The 24,924-nt window shown below is 44.0% G+C and overlaps 1 protein-coding gene across 1 annotated transcript in view; it reads right to left on the reverse strand.

The window, feature by feature from the left end:
- Window positions 1-13,709: 13,709 nt before the first annotated feature.
- Window positions 13,710-24,924, reverse strand: part of LOC135879650 (WD repeat-containing protein 64-like) — a 53,387-nt gene continuing 42,172 nt past the window's right edge. The window contains exons 18-20 of the mRNA XM_065405703.1: window positions 17,908-18,049; window positions 14,459-14,622; window positions 13,710-13,847 (exon numbers count right to left, since the gene is read on the reverse strand). Coding sequence (XP_065261775.1) covers window positions 13,710-13,847; window positions 14,459-14,622; window positions 17,908-18,049 — 444 coding nt within the window. The remainder of the gene's footprint in view (window positions 13,848-14,458; window positions 14,623-17,907; window positions 18,050-24,924) is intronic.

The raw sequence follows: 24,924 nt of genomic DNA on the forward strand, positions 1-24,924 counted from the left end.
GTCTTTGTACACCATTACAGGAGAAATAGCTTAACCCCCCACCCCAAACCCTAATATTGCTTCATAAACTGGCTTTTAGCATATTTAATTCTAAGGTGTGGATTTAAATCCTTTACATTACTGAAAATTTGAAATGAAAGCAGAAGGGACTATTTACACTATAATTAACATATTAACACCCCTCATCATAAGGCTCATTTGCCAAACAGGCAGTAAGTACACAAATTGTGTAGGAGCTGAATCATTCCTGCCAAATGCAAGCTGTTGCAGAAGTGTTGCGAAACCAAGGTTTATTTCAAATCCATATTTGACTTAAACCGAGATCATATGTAAATTTTACATTATAAAATCTCCAGCTGATATTGGACAAGGCTGTAGATTTTTACTATAATTAAAAAATGGCATCACTATCAAAACACTCATAATGAAGACGACTTACAATGGGCAATCATATGACTTGCTTTCACACATTGTCTTGTCGAGCTAACAGGCTAGTGGGGAAAAATTCTAATCTTACACTTTTTTACACTAACTTAGGAAACAGTTGTAATATGTTTTGAATCAATCTTTGGTGAATCCTTTCCTTAAATTTTCCTAAGATAAATTCTGACATGATTAGATAGTCACTGGCATACGCCGTGGTGTTGTATAGAGTTGGCACTCAGGGAAGTGCAGGTGGTGTAGCACTTTCTAGAAAAACTGTGACAAAATCCCTACTAGAGACTGAGATGAGACCATAAAATGTTATCAGCTTGTGATCAAGCCCAGCTCCAAATAGTACATTAAACCATTTTACCACCTAGTCCCATTGTTTTTGATCACACATTCCAAAAGTAAGTTGTTCCGTGTCTTTATTCTGTTTTAAGCTTGTTACTGCTGTGGATTGACTCTAAGCAAAGATGTAAACAAATGTCAGGCTTTTTCAGCTCTTAGTGCAAGTGCTTACATTCCATCAGTATATTAATGAATAACAGACAGAGGGAAGACTGTACCCCAGACTGTGTAGTATGACTGCAGTTCTTTCAGAGGAAAGATGTCTTTTGTAGGATTTGATAGTTTATATGGCCTGTTCTATAGTTTGTCAAGAAGACAAAAATACTATCTTCACCCTAAAAACAAGATCAATTACATAAAATATGTACTGCTATATAAATCACAGCAATAATAAAAATGTTGATGTAATACAAAAGGCTGACAGTAACTAGTTAGCCTTTTGTTTTTAGAGACATGTAGGTTTTCTGCATTAAAGATGTTAATGGTGACCAAAAACAATCTGGGATCCTGAATCACGGTCAAGGGGAATATTTTTTGTTATTTTTCTCTTTAAGACTTCATAAATTCAGACCTTAATTGCAAAATCTTTCTCTCCCTCCCCCCGATGAAAAAATTGACCTTATTTAAAATTTTAGCTATCCTTATGAAATAGGATTTAAAGTAGTTTTTCCACACTTCCTAATGTTCAGAGTTGTTTCCCCCCCCTATAGCTACAGTACGTCCTGTTCCTAAGTTAACAAATGTATGACGACATAGTTCAGTCTTACATCCCACTAGTATCTGGCATGGCGTAGTATTCCAAACTGCTAGTAAGCAGGTATTCATAAAACATACACTCAGATGTAACCCAATAATATGTCACAATCAGCTACAATATGTTAACTTTTGAATATAATGAAATTAACGAGGAGGTATCTGTTAGGAGAGGCTTTGAGACACAGAAGCAAAAAAGATGCTGTAGAAATGTTTGCATGGTTTCCAAATTGGTTTTAAAAATTTTTAAAACAAAGCATAAAAGAAAGAGGCACTTTATATATTAAGTATAAATGTAAGGACAATAAATATTTGAAGGGTTGTACAAAATTTATCTTAAATTGACAAGATTCATATGTATTGCAAAATTATATAGAGTATTCCAAACACTTGTTTACTTACCTGTGCTCTCCCTCAGTCTTTTCTAGGTTTATGATGGTAATGGTCTGCAGAAAATAAGGATATTATCCAAAAGCCTGTCAACTTTTAGATTTATTCCATGAGTAGTAATTGGGTTACCAGGAGTTAAAGTTTCCCCCTTCTGACAGTCTTGGGTTAAAACCTGTAGTCCAACTTTGAAAACTTCAAAAAAGTGTATTGATATTAAGAGGCCCTGGTTTGATATTCTAGCAGGAAATCTTACCCGAGCACAAATTTTGAAAGGTCTCCTTTGAGATTCATAGAATAACTGCTAGTAATAAAAAAGCCACAATTTTTCAGAATCACTTGTGTATATATTGGCACACTTGTCAACCCTGAGAAGAACAAAGGTATCATCTTAGGCAATGTGACACACCATTAGAATGATACGCATGTTTGGGTACACAGTACTAGCAGTAGTGTATTTAGACTGTCCTGGCCTTATGTTTGTGTTTATGCAATGAAAGAAGGAGATGGCTAGAACTTAAATGCTGGCATCTTAACCTTGATATTTTAGTAGTCCACACATCTGAGCTGTTTTAGAAGTCCCCTTAAGTTTTTTCCTGCAAGGGAAGAGGCAGATGCAGCAGTGCCTTTAAGAATGGCATGGACTTTCTGGATCCAGTGGGAGTCTGTTTTATGGGAGTGGAAATAGATGTATTAAAAAGTGAGCAGAGAAAGGCTTTCAAGAACCATCTTGATTCAAGTTTATTAGCTTAATTCCATTCAGTAGCTTAAAATAGTGAAAAATAAAACTTTACATACTGGTAAATAGAACTACAGAGTGAACATGGTGGAAGGCAGAATGTGTGGCTCTTCATTGGGTTGATCAAAGAAATCAAGAGCTTTGGTTTACAGTTTATTATGGAGTCATGAAAACAGCTAATTGATCAGAATTTTTTGTATCATACTGGCTTTCTTAATCTAGATTTGCATCAGTTTTTGAAATGCACTAGCAAGAAACTCTGCTTCATAATCAAACATGTCCATTGGTTCAGTATGCAGGAATCTTAGTATTATAAACAAATGGACTGAAAAAAACAATTTTAGAATTCGTTTCCCCACTTCTGATTAAACACAAACTGATTCTACTGCCCTCTTCTACTCTTGGTCATTTTAGTCTGGCACCAACGCAAGTTGCTAAATAGGATTAAAGAGGCCTTTCTTTCGTTTTCCCATCTCCATGAATTCTCTATTTGATAGTTAAAGCATTGTGCTTCTGTATATACCTGAAATTTACAGCAGGAAACGTGTGGGTCCTGTAGCATACTACAGCTATGGCAACACTTTACACCTCCTTTGAAGTATCATGTCTGTCTGAAGGTAATTTAGGTCACCATTACACAGCCTACAAGGGTGAAGCTGAGATGTATCATCACTGAGACAGAACTCAACAGCACATGAGTGCCTGTTACAATTTACATATGCAGTGAGGGATGGTTTGATACTTAAGAGTGAAAGGAAGTTGCTAGTCTAGCCATCAACCTGTGGCTTTAGCTGTTACTTTTTCAAACCATGGTCCAGTGGTTTCCCCTATAGTCAATTTATTTAATATAGGCTGAAAAAGTTAAAACACCTCCCTGTATTTCTTCCACCTAATTGAGCTCCTTCTCTCTGTTTAGAGCACTTAATATCTGAGTATTTGACTCTGAACAAGACTCAAATATTGCATATTTTCTATATCATCCTCTCCCCTGCCTCCCCCCCCCCCCAAATTGTTGAATGGAAATCACTGAGCACGGTCATTTTTTCCTGAGTTGGACTAACTGCATGGTCTTACCCAACCCCCACTCCTGCTGTTCCATCAGAAAAAACCTCCCCTTTTGATGTTCACAAAATTCTTTCCTGTCACCCTGGCTTTACAGACCTTGCAATCTGTACCCTACCCCAATGTCTTCACAGATCAACCTTCAACTGTAAATGTCTAAAATAGGTTAGGGTTGTGGGAGCAAGTCTGTTGATCTGCTTCAGAGAAGGCAGCAGATCTTACAGGACATTGTTCTAATTTCATTCCCAGCAGCCAGGATAGCTATGACCTCTGTCCTTCAGCAGGGCTTCTAGCTCCAAAAACCACCACTGATGAATTTATTATTCAATTGGATTTCCATCTTGGAGGAAATTAAGCATAACTTTTCTCACCCATACCTGCTTTGCTTTATTGTGTATAGGCTTTGCATTGGGTGTTATGTATCTGACACCTTCCTGAATATGTACCTTTTCCCTTCAATTTTAAGGTATCCCACCTTGCCTGGGTTTAGGCTTTAACTTCCATTTCCTATTTCAGAGCCGTAGACCCCTATTCACAATTATCTTTACTTTTTACCTCTTCCCCTCCTCCCCATTTAACAAATGGACTCAGTCAAACGATGGTAAGAGAATTCCCTGCGTGAAAGGCACTGGATTAACAGCCCTTTAAGCTGAAGTCCCTGTTTAGTTACAGGCAGTGATAGTGCCTGGCAAGTTTCCTTACACTATTCTACTGCTTAATATCCCTTAACCGAGAGAGAGAGAGAAATCTTGCTACTTGTATTTTTAGTATCTTTTTCTTAGTACATTAAACTTTCTAAAGAGCTATGCATCAAAACAGTGGTCCTGAAAATAGAAAACTTGTTACAGAATATGGGAATAAAAAATCCTGTTACCAGAGGGGTAAAATGTTGACTATTCAAGACTTTTCATGATACTTTTTCATTTGTGACCACAAGACAGCTAGAGTGTAAATATAAACCTTATATGCTTTAGAAGAATAGTAAAGTAAATGAGTAGATAGTAAAGAATATTGAATGTTTTTCAGTGAATACTTTAGGAAAATTCCAGGGATCTGGTCAACAATGTCCAACAATCCAACAGTTACATAAATGAGTAAAATAACTAGCATAATTCCTTTATAGTTGCATGTGATTGTTAATCTGAAATACACTGCCTCATGAATATTTTCTACTTGCTTAAGTTTTGTTGCTACAGTACGATTGACCTGATATAACCATTTAAAAAAAAAAAAAAACCTGCTTTTTTTGGGTGTCTCAAACATCTACCATTGCATTGCAGAAAACACTGCAATGTTATGATTTGAAGAATGCATTTTAAATTGAAAATGAAGTTTGAACTAAATACAACCAGCCACCCATATTAAAAGTGCTGAAAAATTGTAGTTAACTGTGGTTCATGACAAGGTAATAGTCATTGGATGTTGCATATTTGTCATTTTTGTTTATGTATTCTAAACATATCTTCAGAAGGTAGGGGGAATGTGTGAAACTTGAACAGACTTACAGCAGTGTTAAAGTATGGAAAATGTTTACTATGTATGTAAATTACATCTTTATATTAGTGATCGATCATGTGCAAATTGACAAATACTTCAATTTATTTTTGAATGGCAACTCAGATTGTTGAGGTTGTGTATAATTTATAATAAATATATATAAACCTGCTACTTGAACCATAATCAAGCCCCCCCTGAGATTTTTTTTGTTGTTGAATATAGTGAACCTTTCTGCAACTCCCTTGCAGAATGGGAGTAGCTATTCCCAGGATTAATGCTGATTAGAACATTAAAGGATTCAGTTTAACAGTGTTTATAATACATCAAAGAGTCGAAAAAGATGTAGTGAAACAAAATAGGATTATATTTCAGATTTTGTGCACTTGAAAGTTTAAAACAGTACCACTTACGTTGGCTACATTCTGATGGGAGTTTTCAAATGTGCTGAAAAAAATGCAAACCATTTTGAGGAGCTAACCTGTACAGCAGAGTAATTAAGATACTGTATTTAGACCGAAGTGACTCTCAATCCATCTGTATTTTCTACTACAGGGGTCAGCAACCTTTCAGAAGTGGTGTGCCGAGTCTTCATTTATTCACTCTAATTTAAGGTTTCACGTGCTAGTAATACATTTTAATGTTTTTAGAAGGTCTCTTTCTATAAGTCTATAATATAACTAAACTATTGTTGTATGTAAAATAAATAAGGTTTTTAAAATGTTTAAGAAGCTTCATTTTAAATTAAAATGTAGAGCCCTCCGGACCGGTGGCCAGGACCCCAGCAGTGTGAGTGCCACTGAAAATCAGCTCCTTTACTGCATTCGGCACACGTGCCATAGGTTGCCTACCCCTGTTCTACTATATATTGCACTCAAATCATACTAAATGTGACACTGATTTTGCTGGCAGCACTCCTGTTGAGCACAAGTGACTTTGCCTTAGAAAGTAGTGGCAGGTTAACTGGCACTTAAAGGAATATAGTCTTATTTAGAACATATGCATGAAGTGTGTGTGGGGGGGAGAATTGGCCCCTTAAGTCAAATCCTTGTCATAGTTGATAGGACCACCATTGCTCCCGCGCCCCCCTGCTGCGGAGGAGGGGGGGTTGTCCTATTGAGTCCTTCATAAGCATTGCTGTGGCAAAGTGAGTTAGAATAACTAACTATTCACAAGTGGACTCTCAAAAGACCAAAATACTAGACTCTTTAGTACAAGTAACATGCAAATTTAGTACAACAAAGACTAGAGAGCTTTGTTTTTGTTTAGTTTACTGTACTTTAGTCATATATTCTGTCACAGCAACAGAGCAGTCTTCAAAGAAACATGTAATTCCTCACAAATATTAGCAGCAAACTCACATAAGAAACCTCATTTTCAACAAATAGATTTGAGTTGGTGTCCCTTAACTGGCTATAATACTTTCTGTGCTTAATGTGGCTATTGCCTAGTATTTTTCAGTGGTAATTCTCAGCTTTACAGTGCATCATTATCCGTAATTTAGATGGCAAAAACTGAGGGCACAGGTGAAGTGACCACCTTGGATAAGTCTGACTGCAAATTCTTCCAGCTTTAACCAATAATCCACATTCATTAAAATGGCTTTAGATGCTATAGAATCATGCTGATTATATACATCTATTACAGTATGTTTTGCTCAGAGAGATCCAGCTAACTGTTTTATAAAGTAATATCCTATGATTCAGATATGGAAACAGTGTTTGAGTCAGGGCAAGGAGTGAATAGAACCCATGCCTTGAGTGTGATTAAACTCTAGCCACTGAACAGGAGAAGTAATATAACAAGCTTATAATACTGTGTGTATTATCTTAGATCTAGTGGCCTAGATTGTAACAATAAGTAAATGTATATTTGACTAGTTAGTGGCAAGTTTTGGGTGAGAAATGTAGACATAAGCCCTACCTTTCAGGTATAAAAATGTATCCTTGATGTTTTCAGTTGCCTATCTTTCTGTAGTCACAGAACTAGACCTACACATACAATTTCTTAAATCTATACTTATGTAATGATCTGTTTTGTTTGCTGCCTTTCTTGTTATGCTGCATAGTTAGTGTGAATCGGACTGAACAAGCATACAGAAGCAACTGAATATGAATGTAGGCTGCTTAGGAATCAAAGAATTAGCTACAGTATTTAATGTCAAAATAAGCAAGGTTTTTGGATCTAAGTCTTCAAAACTAATGAGTGGACAATTTATTGGCTGAAGGAATTACTTTACCATTCATCCCCTCTAGCTGATCCACTGCCAGACCCCATGACTGTTCAGTCTCACTATAAACAATCTGGTGGTAAAATTGGATAGTCCCTAAGCAGACCTATAGTCCTACTCAAGAACTTGTACTGAAGTCTGCACACCAATATGCTTGTTCTGGGTTTTCTAGGACATCTACCCCTATTCCAACATGGGGATTGGCTCCGCTCCTCTCCTCCCCTCCCCACCAGGCTCTCTCTTTCACTTAACTGTTGAGGGACATGCTTACCCATACATGCTTTCCCCATCAGGTAGCTGTTCAACACAGAACTGAGTTCCAGGCTATGAACGTCCTGCCACCCTTTTGCTGCTTCCTAGTCTGAAAAAGGGAGTGGGAGCCGGTAACAGAGTAGGTAGTTATCAGGGAGAGGGCCAGTTGCAAGGACCAAGATGCAGGCCTTGTTTACATGGGGACACTCCAGAAAATTCATCCAGATTAATACAGTTTAACTAACCACAGCTGTGGAGTAAACCCCTGTGGAGAGCTACTGATTCAGAATTAAAGTGACCTTAATTTGATTCTCATTAAGGCTGCTTTAATTCTGAATCAGTGGCTTTCCACAGGGGTTTAATAGTTTAATTAATCCACCTTTAATTCACACTTTCAGTTGGTTCAGATTTATTTTCCAGCCTGTCCCTGGATAGATATGCCCTCAGTGTAGAACCGCTAACGGTCTCATCAGAATTACAGAAGTTAGCAAATTCCAAGGTTACATTGTGGGGGCACTGGCTACTACTCTGAGGATTGTTAATCAGCTCATGGACTAATTGCCACTGTTTAGTTTTTACATACTTAAAAAGTTATGCAATTGTCATTGTGTTACTAGAGCTAGGCAACCATTTCCTGACATTTACTGAAAAATGCAGTTTCAAGTTAAAATATAGTTTTGGCCAAAACAAATTTCAGGCTAGAGTCAGAGGGTGACTTAACTCCTATTCTTAAAACCTGTGGAGGATGAAGTGGTGGTACAATACACCCCCCAAATATCCTATAACCCTGTGGCTAGAGCCCATGCTTGGGATATGGGTGACCCTGGTTTAAGTCCCAAAACTGCCTCATGCAAGGATTTGAACTTGGGCCTCCAACATTGCTGGTAAGTGCCCTAATGGCTGGGCTAAAGGGTGCACATGGGGGAGTCTCTCTCCATCACTCATGTTGAAGCTGTTCTAATTTTGTATAAATAATGATTCATTGGAGCAGAAAAACACTCAAGTTCAAATTGCTGCTTCAACGCATGGGATAGGGGAGGGAAGCGGTGGCACTCTGCTTTGTGAAGGGCATTGCTAAAATTCCCTTTGCTTTTAGTAAGTTTTTTGTTTCAGGTCAAAACTTTTTTCTTGTTCAGTCAGCAAACAACTGATTGGCACAGTTCTGCTACAAAACATGGTGCTTGATTTCTACAAGCCTGTATGCTGAATTTGTTCATTCTGAAGACTGAAAACCAGACTACTAGGAGTGAATGTCTTTCTGCCCTAGTATAGAATAACAATTGTAATAATGCTTAGTCTTTCAGAGTAGCTTTCATTTTCAGAGTACTATGAATATTTATGGGGCTGTACATGTAGACAGCATTACTTTAAAGTTAGTACATAGCTGGAATATTTGCTGTGTGTCAGAGTGCAGTTTCGTACTTGCAGGGTATACTATAATGTGCTCTAAGGACAGTCTATTCTTATGTTGTGTAGACTGCCTAAGTTAGCTGAATATAGTACATCACAACACCTAGGATCTTTGTTGCAAGTTTCATGACTAATTGTTAACATGTTTAGATTTTAAGTGTGGACTAAACCAATACCAACATTCAAGGGACAAATTTAAAAAAAAAAATTGTCTAAAGAACTTTGATCTTTTTGTACAACATTGGTTAATTCTCCAAAACAAATTTCCATTAAAGAAGTGGCAGACTGCATTCTACTATGGGCTTTATTCATCCCACATATTATGCAAGCTTGGAGAAAGTGGTTTTGCAATAGATATTCCACAGTAGGGGGACCTGCTGAAGCTGGCTCCTAGATGTTTGACTCTTTCTTCCCCTACAGAAAAGCATAGAATGGCATAAAAGCCATGGTGCTTTTCAAACAGGTGGCATTTTGCAGAGAAACAGTAGGAGATTACAGCATGTGTCACCTCTCAGCAGATGCCCATTGTGAGCAGGTCTGAAAGTGCCATGCACGGTCTTCAGTGAGAATCTAACAGACATGTCTTAAAACTTCACTTTAAGAGTGTCCACATTCAGGGAACATGTTTTAAAAAGCAGAATGAACCAGTGCACAGAAAACTGCTGCTCTAACACTCATGTATTATCACCTACCAGTTTATCTACTTTTCTGAGAAACAGGTAGATTTTCCATCTGTTAGAAGTTCTGTTAGGTTTGACCAAATGGAAAGCACATTGCAGTAAGCCATCTCGGCACAAAGATATGGATAACCATGGTATAGTCCTTACCAAGGGAAAAAGCACACTTGCTCCTATTAGTATTTGGAGAGCCAGATGCACTTGAGGTTCCATTAGGACCTTAGGCCTGAATGGTCAGATAGGTCCACCACTTGAGGGGACTGAGATTTTAGCCAGTTAAATCCAGATCAAGCTCTGGTTGAGGGTTAAGTACATGGTTCAGTTAAGAGTTTAAAAAAAAAAAAAAAAATAGAACTGAGGCAGTATACGGATGGTACCACTACAAGCCACCTCACCTCTCTCCTAGTGACTTCACATGCTGTGTATGAAGAGTGACCAACTAGGACCCTGCAGTATCCCACCTAAGGCTGCCCTTGGAGCAAATGCACATTTGACCAAACACTTCCCTGTGTCCTCCCAGGCAGTGAGAACAACCACTCCAGTAGGAGTCTGTTTAACCCTGCCAGCTATAGCTCATGCTCACTAGCATCAAAAGGCAACTCCCATATCTAGAGGTAAAAAAAGCAGGTGGTCACCTGCTTTTAGTCAATCATTACAGAACCACCACCACCTCTAATGCTTAGCTTTTGCCTTATTTATGTTTAAAGCCATGCTGGAAGGCAAAGAAGTCAAGGTTCCCTGCTAACGCCACAGCTGCTTCACCAAAACCACCTCAGTCACTTTCCCTAAAAGGAAGGAAAGCTAAAGAAAGGCAGCCCAATAATTGGACCATAATTCTCATGGAGTCAAGAGAAGGTGAGTAACAAGAGTTGAACAACTGCATAAAGGCCTAAGATTCCCATAATTACATTTGTCATTTTAAAAGACTGAGCCAGATACAGGGGTGATGCTTTGTGAAGAACTTGCCTTTTTCTGTTGCCATACTGGGAGGCGAGTAGCATCTGCCTCAAACGCACTCTCAAATGTCATGTTAGAATGCCAGATTGTCTGGATCATTACATCCCATTGGCTTTAGTTTATGAAAGGTAGCTGGCAAACACGTTAACTCACACAGCTGGAGAGAGTGATAAGTCGTTAGCGCTCTGGTTTCGTGTTTAATGGATTTGAGTTGAGAATGATGTGCTCTGAAAGAAAGTGACACATGCAAACAAATGCAGATGTTTGTGCAATTCTTTTTAAAGGAAGGGAAACATTAAGGTGACTTTTTAAAGGGGGACCTCCTCTCTCAAATTTGATTTCAAACATATTTGTCCCCAATGAAAACTGGCCTCATCTCAGTTTCCTCAAACTAGACCAAACAGCAGTTCCACTCCACACTGCACTATGTTCTTCCTCTGATTCCATTAGGCTAGTTGGATCTGACACCACACATAACTAAGAGGCCCAGCCTCCACTCTGCTTCTGGCATGGACAAAAACTGAGGCAGGAGATCCTGGATTGTTTATTTTGTTTGTTTTCATGTATCAGTCAGAGGGCATTCCCACGTTAAGTGCAAGTGAGCAATGGTTACAGTGAATAATTCCTGTAACTGATACTTCACCATGACAATGTGGCTGCTGAGCTAGTTATATAACAAATGCAATTGAAAAAAGGAGTTGCAGGGGGAAATCCTGTTTCCCTATTTGAATGTGCGCTATATTGTTTGCCATTCTTCAATGCAGCTTAATTCTGTGCTGGGGCAGAATCATTCAGTACCTTTCATATGCTGCCAGCTCTTTTCTCAAGTGGCAGCATCTCTCTTTACCCATCCCTCTGCTCCCTGGATAGCAAGTCAATCTAAGCACTTACATCTTGCTCATTGCCATGCTATCTGAGTGGTTTCTTGCATAACAGCTCTCATGGTACTGCCTGCTATAATTATTTACAGCTGTCCATCTCATCCCTTGAGAGCAGCCCTGCATGCTTTGCCTCCTCTAGTGACTCTGGTAAATGCACAAACACATGGATTCTTTAGACAGGATTATACATTCTCATCCCCACACCATTCGTTAGCCAGCCATAACCACCTTATAAGAGATCTTTCCGTTTTGGTGTACCTGAGTTACTTGGAAAACTGCAGCTAGAGAAAGTTTGTTTATAGGCAGAGTTAGGCTTGTTGGGTGGAACTCTGAGGATTAAGGGGCCCATGCCAAAAAAAAATAATAATAATAATTCAGATCTTCAAATTCCCCACCCAGCTGTTACCTAACTTTACATGTCTAAAGCAACAGAGGGTCCTGTGGCACCTTTAAGACTAACAGAAGTATTGGAGCATAAGCTTTCGTGGGTAAGAACCTCACTTCTTCAGATGCAAGTAATGGAAGTGAAGGTTCTTACCCACGAAAGCTTATGCTCCAATACTTCTGTTAGTCTTAAAGGTGCCACAGGACCCTCTGTTGCTTTTTACAGATTCAGACTAACCCAGCTACCCCTCCGATACTCTACATGTCTAAACTCCCTACAAACCTAAGTGTCCATTGGACAACTCCACAGAATTTCTGCCAGTGGCCATGAGCACAGTGGCCTCAGTCCTGACACCACCAAGCCCCAACTGGATTCACACACTGAATCTTTGCCCCGATCCTATAGACATGCTCAGAGGTCACCTTACAGCACATCTACTGGATCAGGCCCCGCACAAAGCACATCCAGAGGAGATAGTGCCCCCTTATATCCAAATAGCTCAGGGATTAGCGCACTCACCCAGGAGGGGGAAGAACCAGGTTTAAATCCCCACCCTGCCTCATGTGGAGCACAGACTTGAACTCAGCTCTCCGACCACACAAGTGACTGCCCTAATCACTGGGCTACAGAGTCACTCACACTCTGCCCCAGTTAATATTTAAGTTCTTCATACATAATGGCACTTCAACAGGAGTGACTGAGACACCCACATCAGAGCATCTCATAAGTCAGTGGTTAGGACACATCTGCGAGTCCTAGGTTCAAATCCCTATTGCATCTTAAGCACAGTGGGAGTTTGAATCAGGATCTCCCACATTGTGGAGGAGTGCTTTAGCTACTCTGGGCTATGGTGTGTGAAGTGGGGGGCACCACTTTTTCTAGTGGAAGGACTGACCTGGCTTAGGAGAGAGTTCATGGCTGTGAAACGCAAGCAGAGGGAAATGCCTCCCTGTGAGAGGTGGGGCTAAGGCCACATCCCTCCCTGTACTTTGTGCTGTTGAGCTTAGGTGGCTCCCTGCTCAGCAATGCTGGCTTTGTGATTCTTCCCTCATCCTCTGCCCTGCCAATTTAACTTCCCATCCATTGTATGGGGAGCCTGGTGCCTAACCTGGGGCTATGGATTCCACTTGGCAGCAGGTTGCCTAGAAATTAGGTGCTGTAACAATTTGGCTAACTCCTGTTTGCAAATCCCACCCATTGGGCTTCCCTGGCAGTTTGCTAGTAGCACAGGTGTACTCTGAGAAACTCAATTCCTCCTTCTGGGCCACCACGGGCTCAGAATGCTGCGGAGGAAGAAGGTTCTGTTCTCTGGAAAGGAAGTGCCACTATCTTCTCTCTCAAACTCAAGGATTGGTGTAGATTCCTTCAAGGGAGAAGGAAAGTGACCCAGGTCCTCTTTGGGGAGGAGTGGAGAGGGATGAAAGGATCCAAGAGACCAGAAGACTCTCCCAAGGAAATAAGCTACTAGTAGTTTTGTATTATAGATAGATAGATAGATAGATAGAACATTCTCCCCACTCAAAAGGATGGTTAGAAGAGGGAGGAGAAGGGGAAAAGGGGGGACCTGGCCACACCCACATGGACAATGTAGAGATGGAGATCTCAGATGGAAGAATGCTAACTGATCATGTTTTAAATATGGAGATTGATAGTGCCTCCTCCACCGACCACACACACTTCAGTTTAGCATGACCCTTGGTGTCATCCTCTACAAGCCCTTTAAAATGCCTGAAATCAATGAAGGTGAGTACCTGTGTTCGGACTTTGCTTTCTGCCTTTGTTTCAGTTCTTCTGCAATTTCATCATCTTTTATCAGGCTCAAAGGAGAAGCCACTTGACTTTCAGGCTAAACAACAACAAAAATTACTTATTCACATGTGACAGTAACTGCAGCTGGACCAGTGCTAGTGCAATTTCATGCATATATTTTTCATCCAGAAAGTTGCAGATATGCAGCAAAACTTTGGGTCAAAATCCATAGAAGGCTCATGGGATTACAGAGGTGTCACTGGGAGGAGAACTTGGCCTTTTTGAACCTCTATATTATTGAGAATGAGAGATGAAAGAGGAAAGACCCAGAGTCTAGGCTGCGTTTGCAGGCCTGGATGTTATAAAGGAAAAATCACTGCCCCCACCCCGCTAAGAGGAGCAAGTTTGATATGGTGTCAGTGAGATAGAAATGTGTAGTACCACACAACCATTTCACAGTCTGTTCTAGGAGCAGGAAGAAACCAGTATTTAAGGAGGGATCTCTTTTCTGCTGATCATCACTGTGTTTAAGCTCCTTTACTGACATACTCATCACTATCGAGCCACACTTTTAGCACAATCATTCATAAACTACAAATAATAAGTCCCTGCTGTAGTATGCATTAGTCTTCAGAGAAATGGAATCTTTTCCCCACAACAAACAGGGCAACAAAGTCAGTCAATATAAATAATGAAAAGCGTTCCCACCTCTGCGCTGTTTGCCTCATCTTCCCTTCCTGTGGCACAGCTTGGTTTTATTGCCAACACTTGCCTAGCAGGTGCAGCTGGAGTAGGGTGGCTGTTTGGATTAGGCCCGCTCTGCCAGGACATTTTATCCTTGATGTTCCACGGATCTTTTTGACCAAATGTACCTAATAGAATAAAAACCAACAAAAGATGAGGACATGGTAAAAATCTGTCTTGTTTTAAGTTGCATCAGTGGCAAATTACATGTCTGACTCATGACTCCCTTACAGGCAAAAGGGGAGGGAGATTTCATAACCTTCTGCTTTTCTAACCACAGAACCCTTAGTGCAGGGGTTCTCAAACTGGGGGTCATGAGGTTATTATGTGGGGGGGGGTCACGAGCTATCAGCTTCCACCCCAAACCGCACTTTGCCTCCCACATTTATAATGGTGTTAAATATATATTTTTAAAAAGTGTTTTTAATTCATAAAGGGGGGGGGGGGGTCGCACTCGGAGACTTGCTGTGTGAAAAGGGTCACCAGGACAAAAGTTTGAGAATCACTGCCTTAGTGGTCAAAGGCTGAGCCACTTAATGAACAAGGGACTGGACACTGACTCATATCCTCAAGCAAGTTTCTTGTTGCTTTAACACAATCATAATCCTGTGAATGACTATGGGTCACAGAGACTTTATCTGGGATCAGACAGACGGTGGTTAGATCATTAGCAGCCAGTTCATAATATGGTGGGTTGCTTCCACCCTGTTCTTCACTTACCTACATATTCCCCTTCTAGGCTCCACAGCTTCAACGTGCAGTCCACAGATGAGGTGAGAAGCAGCTGGTATTCACTCACTAGGGCAACACTGCTCCATTGGAAGGGGGGGGGGGGGATAGAAGAGAGAGAGATTTACATTGTAATACTAAGGGCTTGTCCACATGGTGCAACAAATACACACACACACACACACACACACACACACACACCCTTCCCCCCCACCTCGAAGTGTGCGAGAGATTTCTGAAGTGCATCCATGTGTTGCTCAGTTACTGGTCCACATAGATCCTGCTGGTGCGGGCTCAAAGTTCCCTAGTGCATTTTAACATACTACTATTTGCAACAGCATGATGTTAAAGCACACTAGGAAGCTTTTAGTTCACCACCAACAGGGTCTACAAGGACCAGTTAGCAGGCAACACGTTAGTGCACTTTAGAAATTACACTCCAGAAGTTGCTGCACCAGGTAGTCTAGCCCCAAAAGGAAAAAGTCCCCAGGAAGTTGGGAACCATTCCAACTGGGTTAACTAGAAACAGACACTAATAGAATAACGTTTCAAGGGAGGCCATATCTATCACATCTCAAAGCTGACATGATGGGAAGAATATATTGCAATAGAAGTAGTGGGAACGAACTAATACAAGCAACCCTGGAATCTTATATGCCTGTTAATATGTCTTTGCCTACTCCCGTTTTCCTGTCCTCTCAAATGTACTTTACAAACTTCTTTATGGCATCCTTAAGTGTATGCATTAGGAGCTATTATTATGGTAGTTCTCCACATTTTATTGGACCAATACAGAGTGAAAGAGACTTTTCTTAAGCTACATCTATGCTACAGCTACAGATGTGACTGGCAGCTTGCCACAGACATACACATTATGAGCTATACTCTAGCCAGCTTGCTAAGAATGGCAGCAAATGCAGCGGTGCAGGGTTCAGAGTAGACTGCACAAGTATGTACTCCAGGGGATGGGTGGGCTTGTGCAGTGTGCACCACTGCATCCTCACTGCTATTTTTAGCAAGTTAACTATACTACAGCTAGCACAGATATGTCTACACTAGCTGCAAATCACACTCCCAGCTGCAGTGTACATAAAGCCCCTTAAGCATCATCAGTTACCACTCTTACATGCTCTTTTAACCCTCTTCCTGAGCCAGCTTTCCTTTGTTCCACATGCAGACCTTAAAAAGAGCTACAGCTAAATTTGACTCCCAGATGTTCAATGAATTCAAAATAACAGGTTCTCCCATCTGTTTGCAAAATTATGAGCATCAGCAAGCTAGCAGGCTAAACAAAACAGGCACTATAACAAATGTAAAAGATAATGCACTGAAATTGGCAAACTTGCAAATTTTGGTCTCTTAAATTAGCCATTCCTGCTCTACTAGGACTGCAGGAGCCAACTAAAAGCAGAAAATAATTCCAGGTTAAATTAGGGCAAAATAAAAATAGTAAAAGCCTCAATTGTATCTGTAAATGAGTCACCCCACCCCATGGGTCCCCTCCTAGCCAAGGTGCCTCTGCACTGCTCTGCTCTTTATCCTCCCTCTTCCAGGCCCTTTTAACTAAACACCACACACTTGCTCATTCAATAACCACCCATATTGGGTCTGGATTTATTCAGACAAATGAACTCAAAAGGCAAAACTTTAAGTCCCAGAAGTCTGTCCCCGGGCATGGCTCTTACCTCAAAGCCTGGGTGAGTAGAGAGTTTCTTCATAGGATCCTTTTAACAGATCTTAGGAGGAATCAAACTGAGGCGCGGCTTACAAATGCCCTGCTTAGAGCTGACTCCCTCACAGACTTCCCAGAGTCAGCTCTCTTATTAGGAACCAGCTGCTTGATGTTCCCTCCCCACACCAGGTGTTTCTGGTTGGCTCATTTAGCAAGCCTGCTCCAGGCAACTCCCCCACTCCCTCTGTATCCGAATATAGAGCCTTCCATACAGCAGATGGAGTGACCCTCATGGCAGGCAGTCCCTAAGAGAATGACTCTCAGCCAAAAGAAAGTCTTGTAGTAGTGCATGGGAAAGACAGACAGTGGATGAAGAGAGAAGAGAAAGAAAAGAACAGAAAAAAATTATACAGAAAAGAGGTGGCTATCATTTGCACTTGGCTGTACTAGCAGAGTCCCCAATATCAACATACTTATAATGGGGTTTTCATCTCAGAGCTGTCTGCAAACTAACACAAATCACTTCACCATTGAAATACAGCCACCTCTGAGAAATAACATGGTTACTATATAACTATGCCTAGCAGCTATCCCCATTGTAAGATACCGCATCCATCTTACACTGCATGAGGAATGTTGCTAGGCAGAATGGAATCGCTTAATTAGAAATTAGCCAGAACATGGGCTGACCTCTCTAACCTCATGAAGAGTGCATAACATGTTTAAAAACCTCAAATAGTCAGCAGCTTGGTTTTATGTTCCCTATGAAAAACTATAATTTAAGGATACATTTATAGGTGGAAGAATAAGTGGCATCTCTTTAAGAGGTAAAGAACAACTGTGAAGTTTATTTTACCTTGTAACACTGCAGCTATGAGCTCTCCAACTTAGAAGCACTTGACAAAGGGATGGGGAAAAAAAACAAGATACAAATCTGTTATGCAGCTATCAGCAACATGTGACAGAGTAAAGGGGCATTGTGATTGAAGGGGGAGGAGAAAGTGTTGCTCACAAGCTGGTGGTTCCTCCTCTGGTCCCTGAAGGGCATATTTTGTGATGCTCCAAATATAGATGTAACCCATGTGGTCAGCTGCACACAGGAGGCAGTCATCATCACTGACAGCCATGTCACTGATTGTAGACCTGTCCTTGGACTGTAAATGAAAGAGGAAAGATGCAGCGGTGAATACAATTACCACAGGTTCCCAGCAGCACAAGCCAATTTTTGGTAGTGGTACAATAAGCTCTTCATTCATAATTTAGCTACACAAATACGATACTGGGAAGCTGCATAAGACGAGGGCAGCAAATGCTCTCCAAGATATACAATGAAAACAGGTGGCAGGCTAACCACCAATGAGACACAGAAAGGGGAGGGGCTTGAGTCAGACAGATTATTTACAGACAAAAGGAGGAGCTTGCATATTTGTTTCTGTATCTGAGGCCTGGTCTACACTAGGAGCTTATATCGAATTTAGCGCCGTTACATCGAATTAACCCTGCACCCGTCCACACCAGGAAGCTACTTAGTTCGAAATAGAGCTCTTTTAAATTCGACTTCTGTAATCCTCGAAAACGAGAGGAGTAGCGCTAAATTCGAAATGGCAATATCGAATTAGGCTAGGTGTGGATGGAAATCGACGGTAATAGCTCCGGGAGCTATCCCACAGTGCACCACTCTGTTGACGCTCTGGACAGCAGTCTGAGCTCGGATGCTCTGACCAGCCACACAGGAAAAGCCCCGGGAAAATTTGAATTCCTTTTCCTGTCTGGCCACTTTGAATCTCATTTTCTGTTTGGACAGCGTGGAGAGCTCAGCAGCACTAGCAACGATGCAGAGCTCTCCAGCAGAGTTGGCCGTGCAATCTAATAGAAAGAGGGCCCCAGCATGGACTGATCGGGAGGTCTTGGATCTCATCGCTGTGTGGGGCGATGAGTCCGTGCTTTCAGAGCTGCGCTCCAAAAGAAGGAATGCAAAGATCTATGAGAAGATCTCTAAAGCCATGGCAGAGAGAGGATACAGCCGGGATGCAACGCAGTGCCGCGTGAAAATCAAGGAGCTGAGACAAGGCTACCAAAAAACCAAAGAGGCAAACCGACGCTCTGGATCCCAGCCCCACACATCCCGTTTCTACGAGGCACTGCATTCCATCCTAGGTGCGGCCGCCACCACTACCCCACCACTGACCGTGGACTCCGAGGATGGGATATTGTCCACGGCCGGTTCCTCCTCGGAAATGTTAGGTGACGGGGAAGATGAGGAAGGAGATGAGGAGGACGAGGCAGTCGACAGCGCTTGCACCGCTGATTTCAACGACAGCCAGGAGCTCTTCATCACCCTTACCGAGATCCCCTACCAACCGTCCACAGCCCTTACCCCGGACACCGAATCAGGGGAAGGATCAAGCAGTGAGTGCTTTAAACATCTAAACATTTCATTTTAACATAAGTGGAATATTTATATTGTTAAGAATGGGCTTTTCAGTCACTCAGTTAAACATAGAAACTTTTATTAATAACAAAACAGGAATAATAACTATATCAGTAATTTGTTGTTCATGATTTAGTTGGCTTAGTAAACTTTTTTCTACTAACTATGTATAGAAAATCAAGTACTGTCCGGATATTCATGATTAGTCCACAACACGGCCCCTCCACTCTGTAGTCCGTTATGCTCAATTTAAAGGAAAAGGCGGTCAATGTGCCCGGGAATGGACAGACAGTCCTCCTGTGATAGCTCCGCATAGCTCTCCTGGAGGTACCGCTCCAGCATGCGCACGAGGTTCAACGGCAGGGCAATCTTGTTTGGTCCCCCGTGGTAGCACACGTTCCCACGCCATGAGTCCATGAGGTAGTCGGGGATCAGTGCGCGGCACAGCATGGCGGCATATGGCCCAGGCCTCTGCATGCATTCACGCAGCATCCTTCCCCTCTCGGTCTCCGAGATCCTCATGAGGGTTATGTCACACATGACGCCCTGCTTTAAATTAGGGAGGGGAATGTTAGTATTTGGACTGCTTTACAGCCACGCGGTGGAGGCGGCAGAGGGGCAGCATACAGGGATCTTTCCCGGGGACAGCCGCGCGGTGGTGGGACAGGGGCAGAGCTCATGCTTCCCTGATTGCTGCCAGCAGAGAGTGGCCTTGCATTCAGTGCGAAAGGAGCCCAGTGCTACTATTACATGTTTAAGCTGCCACAAGTCTACGGCTTACCATGTTTTCCCGCAGCAGAAGTAGAGGTGTCCTGCAACGCTTCTCTGATCGCAACTGCAGGACCCCAGACACATAAGGCGAGGGCCGAAAATTCGACCTTGTCCTGAGTGCGCATGTGAAAGGTGCAGTGCATGGTGTTGTTCACAGAGAAAGACTATGCTCTTTGTTAGCAACTTCATTTATCTGTCTCAGGAATTTACTCCCTTTTTCCCATTCCAACAGACACATCTGCGACTGTCTCCCAACCCAGCCTGGCATCACACTCCCAGAGGCTAGCGCAGATTAGAAGAAGGAAGAGAAAAACTCGTGAAGACATGTTTTATGAACTTATGGAGTGCTCACGAGAGCAGGCAGCCCAGACGACACAGTGGAGGGAGAACTTGTCACAAATGCACAGCGCAGTCATGGAACGGGAGGAGAGGTGGCGCCAGGAGGACCAGCAGGCTACTCAAACCCTGCTTGGACTAATGAGGGAGCAAACGGAGACGCTCCGGCGCCTAGTGGATGTTCTGCAAGACCGGAGGCAGGAGGACAGAGCACTGCTGCTGTCTATCTCTAACCGCCCTCCCCCGCCACCAAGTCCCACACCCCCCTCACCAAAAGTACAAAGAAGGAGGGGCGGCAAGGGCCGTTAAAACTTTCAGTCGGCCCCTGCACACTGCTGCAGCACTGGAAGGCTCTCGTTCCACAAAGTTTGAAAAGTCCTTTCCTACCCATCTCACACTAGCCCATGTCCAAGTTTCCTTCCCCCCCCCCCCCCTTTTCATGTGCGGTTCGTAATAAAACATCGGTTTCTGTTAAGTACTGTTTCCGAGAGTGTCTTTTGGAGGGGATTCTGTCTGAAGGGGGGGAAGGGGTTTGTTACTTGGACAGGACAGTCACCTGTAGCAGGCTACAGAGGCGGGGGCAGGTCCAGCATCAGGACACATACACAGCACAGTCACCAGTTACCCTGGTCAGTCTGGGAGGCGGTTTTCTTGTTCTGGGGTGCGAGGGGGATTGATCTGTGACTTTGTGTCGGGGGAGGGCAGTTAGAGATCCTATGCCGCGGTCCTTATCCTGGATCACAGAGCCACGCAGCAGGGGATCTGTTACCCTCCGCCCCCTGCCAGAAAGTCACTTGGCCGACACATACATCCAGTCCCGCCCAGGACTGCTGGCAGGCTGCGTTGAAACAACCAATGCAGCACTGCGGAGCCTGTCATTCCCGGACTTTAGAAGCATCATTTGCATCAAAACAGTAAGCCCGCCCCCCGCCACAGTCTGCGTCCCCGGTTTAAAACATTCCCGCGAAAACAGTAAAAAAGAGAACCTTCTTCATTAACAGAACAGAACAGATTTTATTTGTTGGGAAGGTGGGGAAGGGGGTATGTAACTTGGAAGGATAGTCAACGGTAACTGGGTAAAGAAACGGGGGCAGGTTCAGCATCTCTGTCCACAAAGTAAAAAGTCACTGGAGACCCTGTTCAGTCAGGAACCTGGCTTTCAAAGCCTCCCTGATGCACAGTGCGTCCCGCTGTGATCTTCTAATCGCCCTGCTGTCTGGCTGGACGTAATCAGAAGCCAGGCTATTTGCCTCAACCTCCCACCCCGACATATAGGTCTCCCCCTTGCTCTCACACAAATTGTGGAGCACACAGCAAGCAGCTATCACAATGGGGATATTGGTCTCGCTGAGATCACAGCGAGTGAGTAGGCTTCTCCATCTGCCCTTGAGACGGCCAAAAGCACACTCCACCACCATTCTGCACTTGCTGAGCCGGTAGTTGAATAGTTCTTTCCCTGAGTCCAGTGCGCCAGTGTAGGGCTTCATGAGCCAGGGCATTAGCGGGTATGCAGGGTCCCCGAGGATGACTGTAGGCATCTCCACATCCCCAACAGTTACTTTGTGGTCCGGGAAGTAAATACCTTCCTGCAGCCGTCTACACAGACCAGAGTTCCTGAACACCCTAGCGTCATGAACCTTGCCAGGCCATCCAACGTAGATATTGGTAAAACGTCCCCGATGGTCCACCAGTGCTTGCAGCACCATGGAAAAGTAGCCCTTCCGGTTGATGTACTGGCTAGCCTGGTGGTCCGGTGCCAGGATAGGGATGTGAGTCCCATCTATAGCCCCACCGCAGTTTGGGAATCCCATCTCGGCAAAGCCATCTCTGATGAGCTCCACGTTTCCCAGGGTCACTACCTTAGATAGCAGTAGCTTGACGATTGCCCTGGCTACTTGCATAACAGCAACCCCCACGGTAGACTTGCCCACGCCAAACTGGTTAGCGACGGACCGGTAGCTGTCTGGCGTTGCGAGCTTCCAGAGGGCTATGGCCACTCGCTTCTGGACAGTCAGGGCTGCCCGCATCCGGGTGTCCTTTCGCTTCAGGGCAGGGGACAGCAACTCACACAGTTCGAGGAAAGTCCCCTTCCGCATGCGAAAGTTGCGCAGCCACTGGGATTCATCCCAGACCTGCAGCACTATGCGGTCCCACCATTCCGTGCTGGTTTCACGGGCCCAGAATCGCCGTTCAACAGTATCAACAAGACCCAGTGACAGCGAGATGTCCTGGGCGCTGGATCTCATGTTCTCAGAGAGGTCGGAGCTAGTGTCCGACTTCATGCCGTCACGGTAGTGCCGTAGCCTCCTCTCATGATTGATCTGCAGCTGCCTCTGGTACAGGTGGAGGAGAAGCTGCGAGGCGTTGAGAACTGCCACAACTGCAGCGATGGTCGCAGCGGGATCCATGCTCGCACTGCTGTGGCGTCCGCGCTGTCAGTAATCAGAAAAGCGCGCGAACTGATTTCCCGCCGGCGCTTTGAGGGAGGGAGGGAGGGAGGGCTTGAGTGACGGACGGATGACGACAGGCGCCCAAAAGCACCCTCGACACATTTTTTTACCCAGAAGGCATTTGGGGCTCGACCCAGAATTCCAATGGGCAGGGGGGGACTGCGGGAACTGTGGGATAGCTGCCCACAGTGCACCGCTTCCAATGTCGACGCTTGCCCCGTTAGTGTGGACTCACAAAGTCTCACAAAGTCGAATTACTGTCCTTAGTGTGGACACACACGTTCGACTTAGTAATATCGATTCCACATAGTCGAATTAACTAAAATCGAAGTACTCTCGTAGTGTAGACAAGGCCTAAGAGTAGGATTGCACTGCAAATGAAGATGTGATTGTAGCATGGGTAGCGCATGAACACTGGCTGGGGGAGGCCGAAGCGGGGCCGTGCCTGGCTGTTTGGGGAAGCACAGCCTCCCCTACCCACCCATGCGAGTAGGCATATTTAATCAAGCTATCACAAGTAACAATAATAGCCTAGATGTCATGGCAGGGGCTTCAGCTGTAGTTGCTAGCCCACATACAAGCCTGGCAGGTAACCTGGGTACATACTCAAGTTGCTAGCCATGCTGAAGTCCCAGCCACCACATCTTCACTACTACTTTTAATCCATGCTAGCTAGATTAAAACTAGCACAGGTATGCTTATCTGTGCTACATTTACACCTTCACTTGCAGTGTAGACATACACTAACGGGGTCCTGGGAGCTTTTTACAAATGATGTACTAAGATACAGAATTACGGGTAAGACCCAGCGTGTTTGTTGGAGAGTGTTACTAATGCTTAGTACTTGTAGAGCATTTTAGTCTTCAAAATGTTTTACACACCACTAACCCTCATATTACCCTGTCAGGTAATATTATCCCCATTTCATGGCACTTACAGCTAAGCAGGGGTGAAAGCAGAAATAGGGACTTACCAGTACGAGGCTGGGTTGGGGCCGGTTCTGGCCCCCAGAAGGGGCGGGGCCTCAGGCAGAAGGGGCGGGGATGGGGGGGATCAGAGCCAGCCCCGGCCCGCCCTGTACTGGTAAGTGCCCTCCCCCTCCTCTGCCAGGGTAGCAGCGGCAGCCGGGGGCTCTGGCAGCAGTTTAAAGGGCCCAGGGCTTGGCTGCTGCTACCGCCCCGGGCCCTTTAAACCGCTGCCGCAGCCCCCAGCTGCCGCTGCTACCCCAGGGCTCTGGCGGCTATTTAAAGGGCCCGGGGCCATAGAGGCAGCGGGAGCCCCGGGCCCTTTAAATAGCCCTCGGAGCCCCGCCACTATTCCAGGGCTCTGGGGGCTATTTAAAGGGCCCAGGACTCCCCTGCTTCTACGGCCCCAGCCCTTTAAATAGCCTCCAGAGCCCTGGGGTAGCGGCGGCGGGGCTCCGGCGGCTATTTAAAGGGCCCAGTGCAGTAGAGGCAGCGGGAGCCCTGGCCCTTTAAGTGACCCCGGAGCCCCGCCGCTACTCCAGGGCTCCAGCAGCGGGGCTCTGCGGCAATTTAAAGGGCCTGGGGCTCCAGCCGCTGCTGGGAGCCCCTGGCCCTTTAAATTGCCGCCTGGGGAAGCCACGCCACCCCGGTACGGCGCACCAGCTTACTTTCACCTCAGCAGCTAAGGAAGAGACTTGCCCAAGGCCAAGAGGAAGTTTGTGTCATAATTATTGTAATTTAGCAGTTCTTGGTGCTCAGACCAAACTATAATTCCTGAATGCCTTAGTCTAGCATGCACAGGTCCTATGTAAAACCTATGCTAGAGTCTACCCAGGCTGTTTCTGTTCTGGGTATTTCAAACTCCTGATCAAGAGCACAGTGGGACTACCATTGCAATTAGCACCAGGTGATTATAATTATAGGTTTACTGCATACCAGGTCTTGTACAGCTCCATGGGCTGTGACATCTGTATTTAAGAGTAAGGGAAAACTCCCTAACAAACTAAATCCCTTGATATGCTTTAGATCGGGGTAGTCAATAGGCGGTGTGTGGGCCAAATCCGGACTGCCAGACA

The sequence above is a fragment of the Emys orbicularis genome, chromosome 5 (assembly GCF_028017835.1).
Source record: "Emys orbicularis isolate rEmyOrb1 chromosome 5, rEmyOrb1.hap1, whole genome shotgun sequence".
Taxonomy (NCBI): Eukaryota; Metazoa; Chordata; order Testudines; family Emydidae; genus Emys; species Emys orbicularis.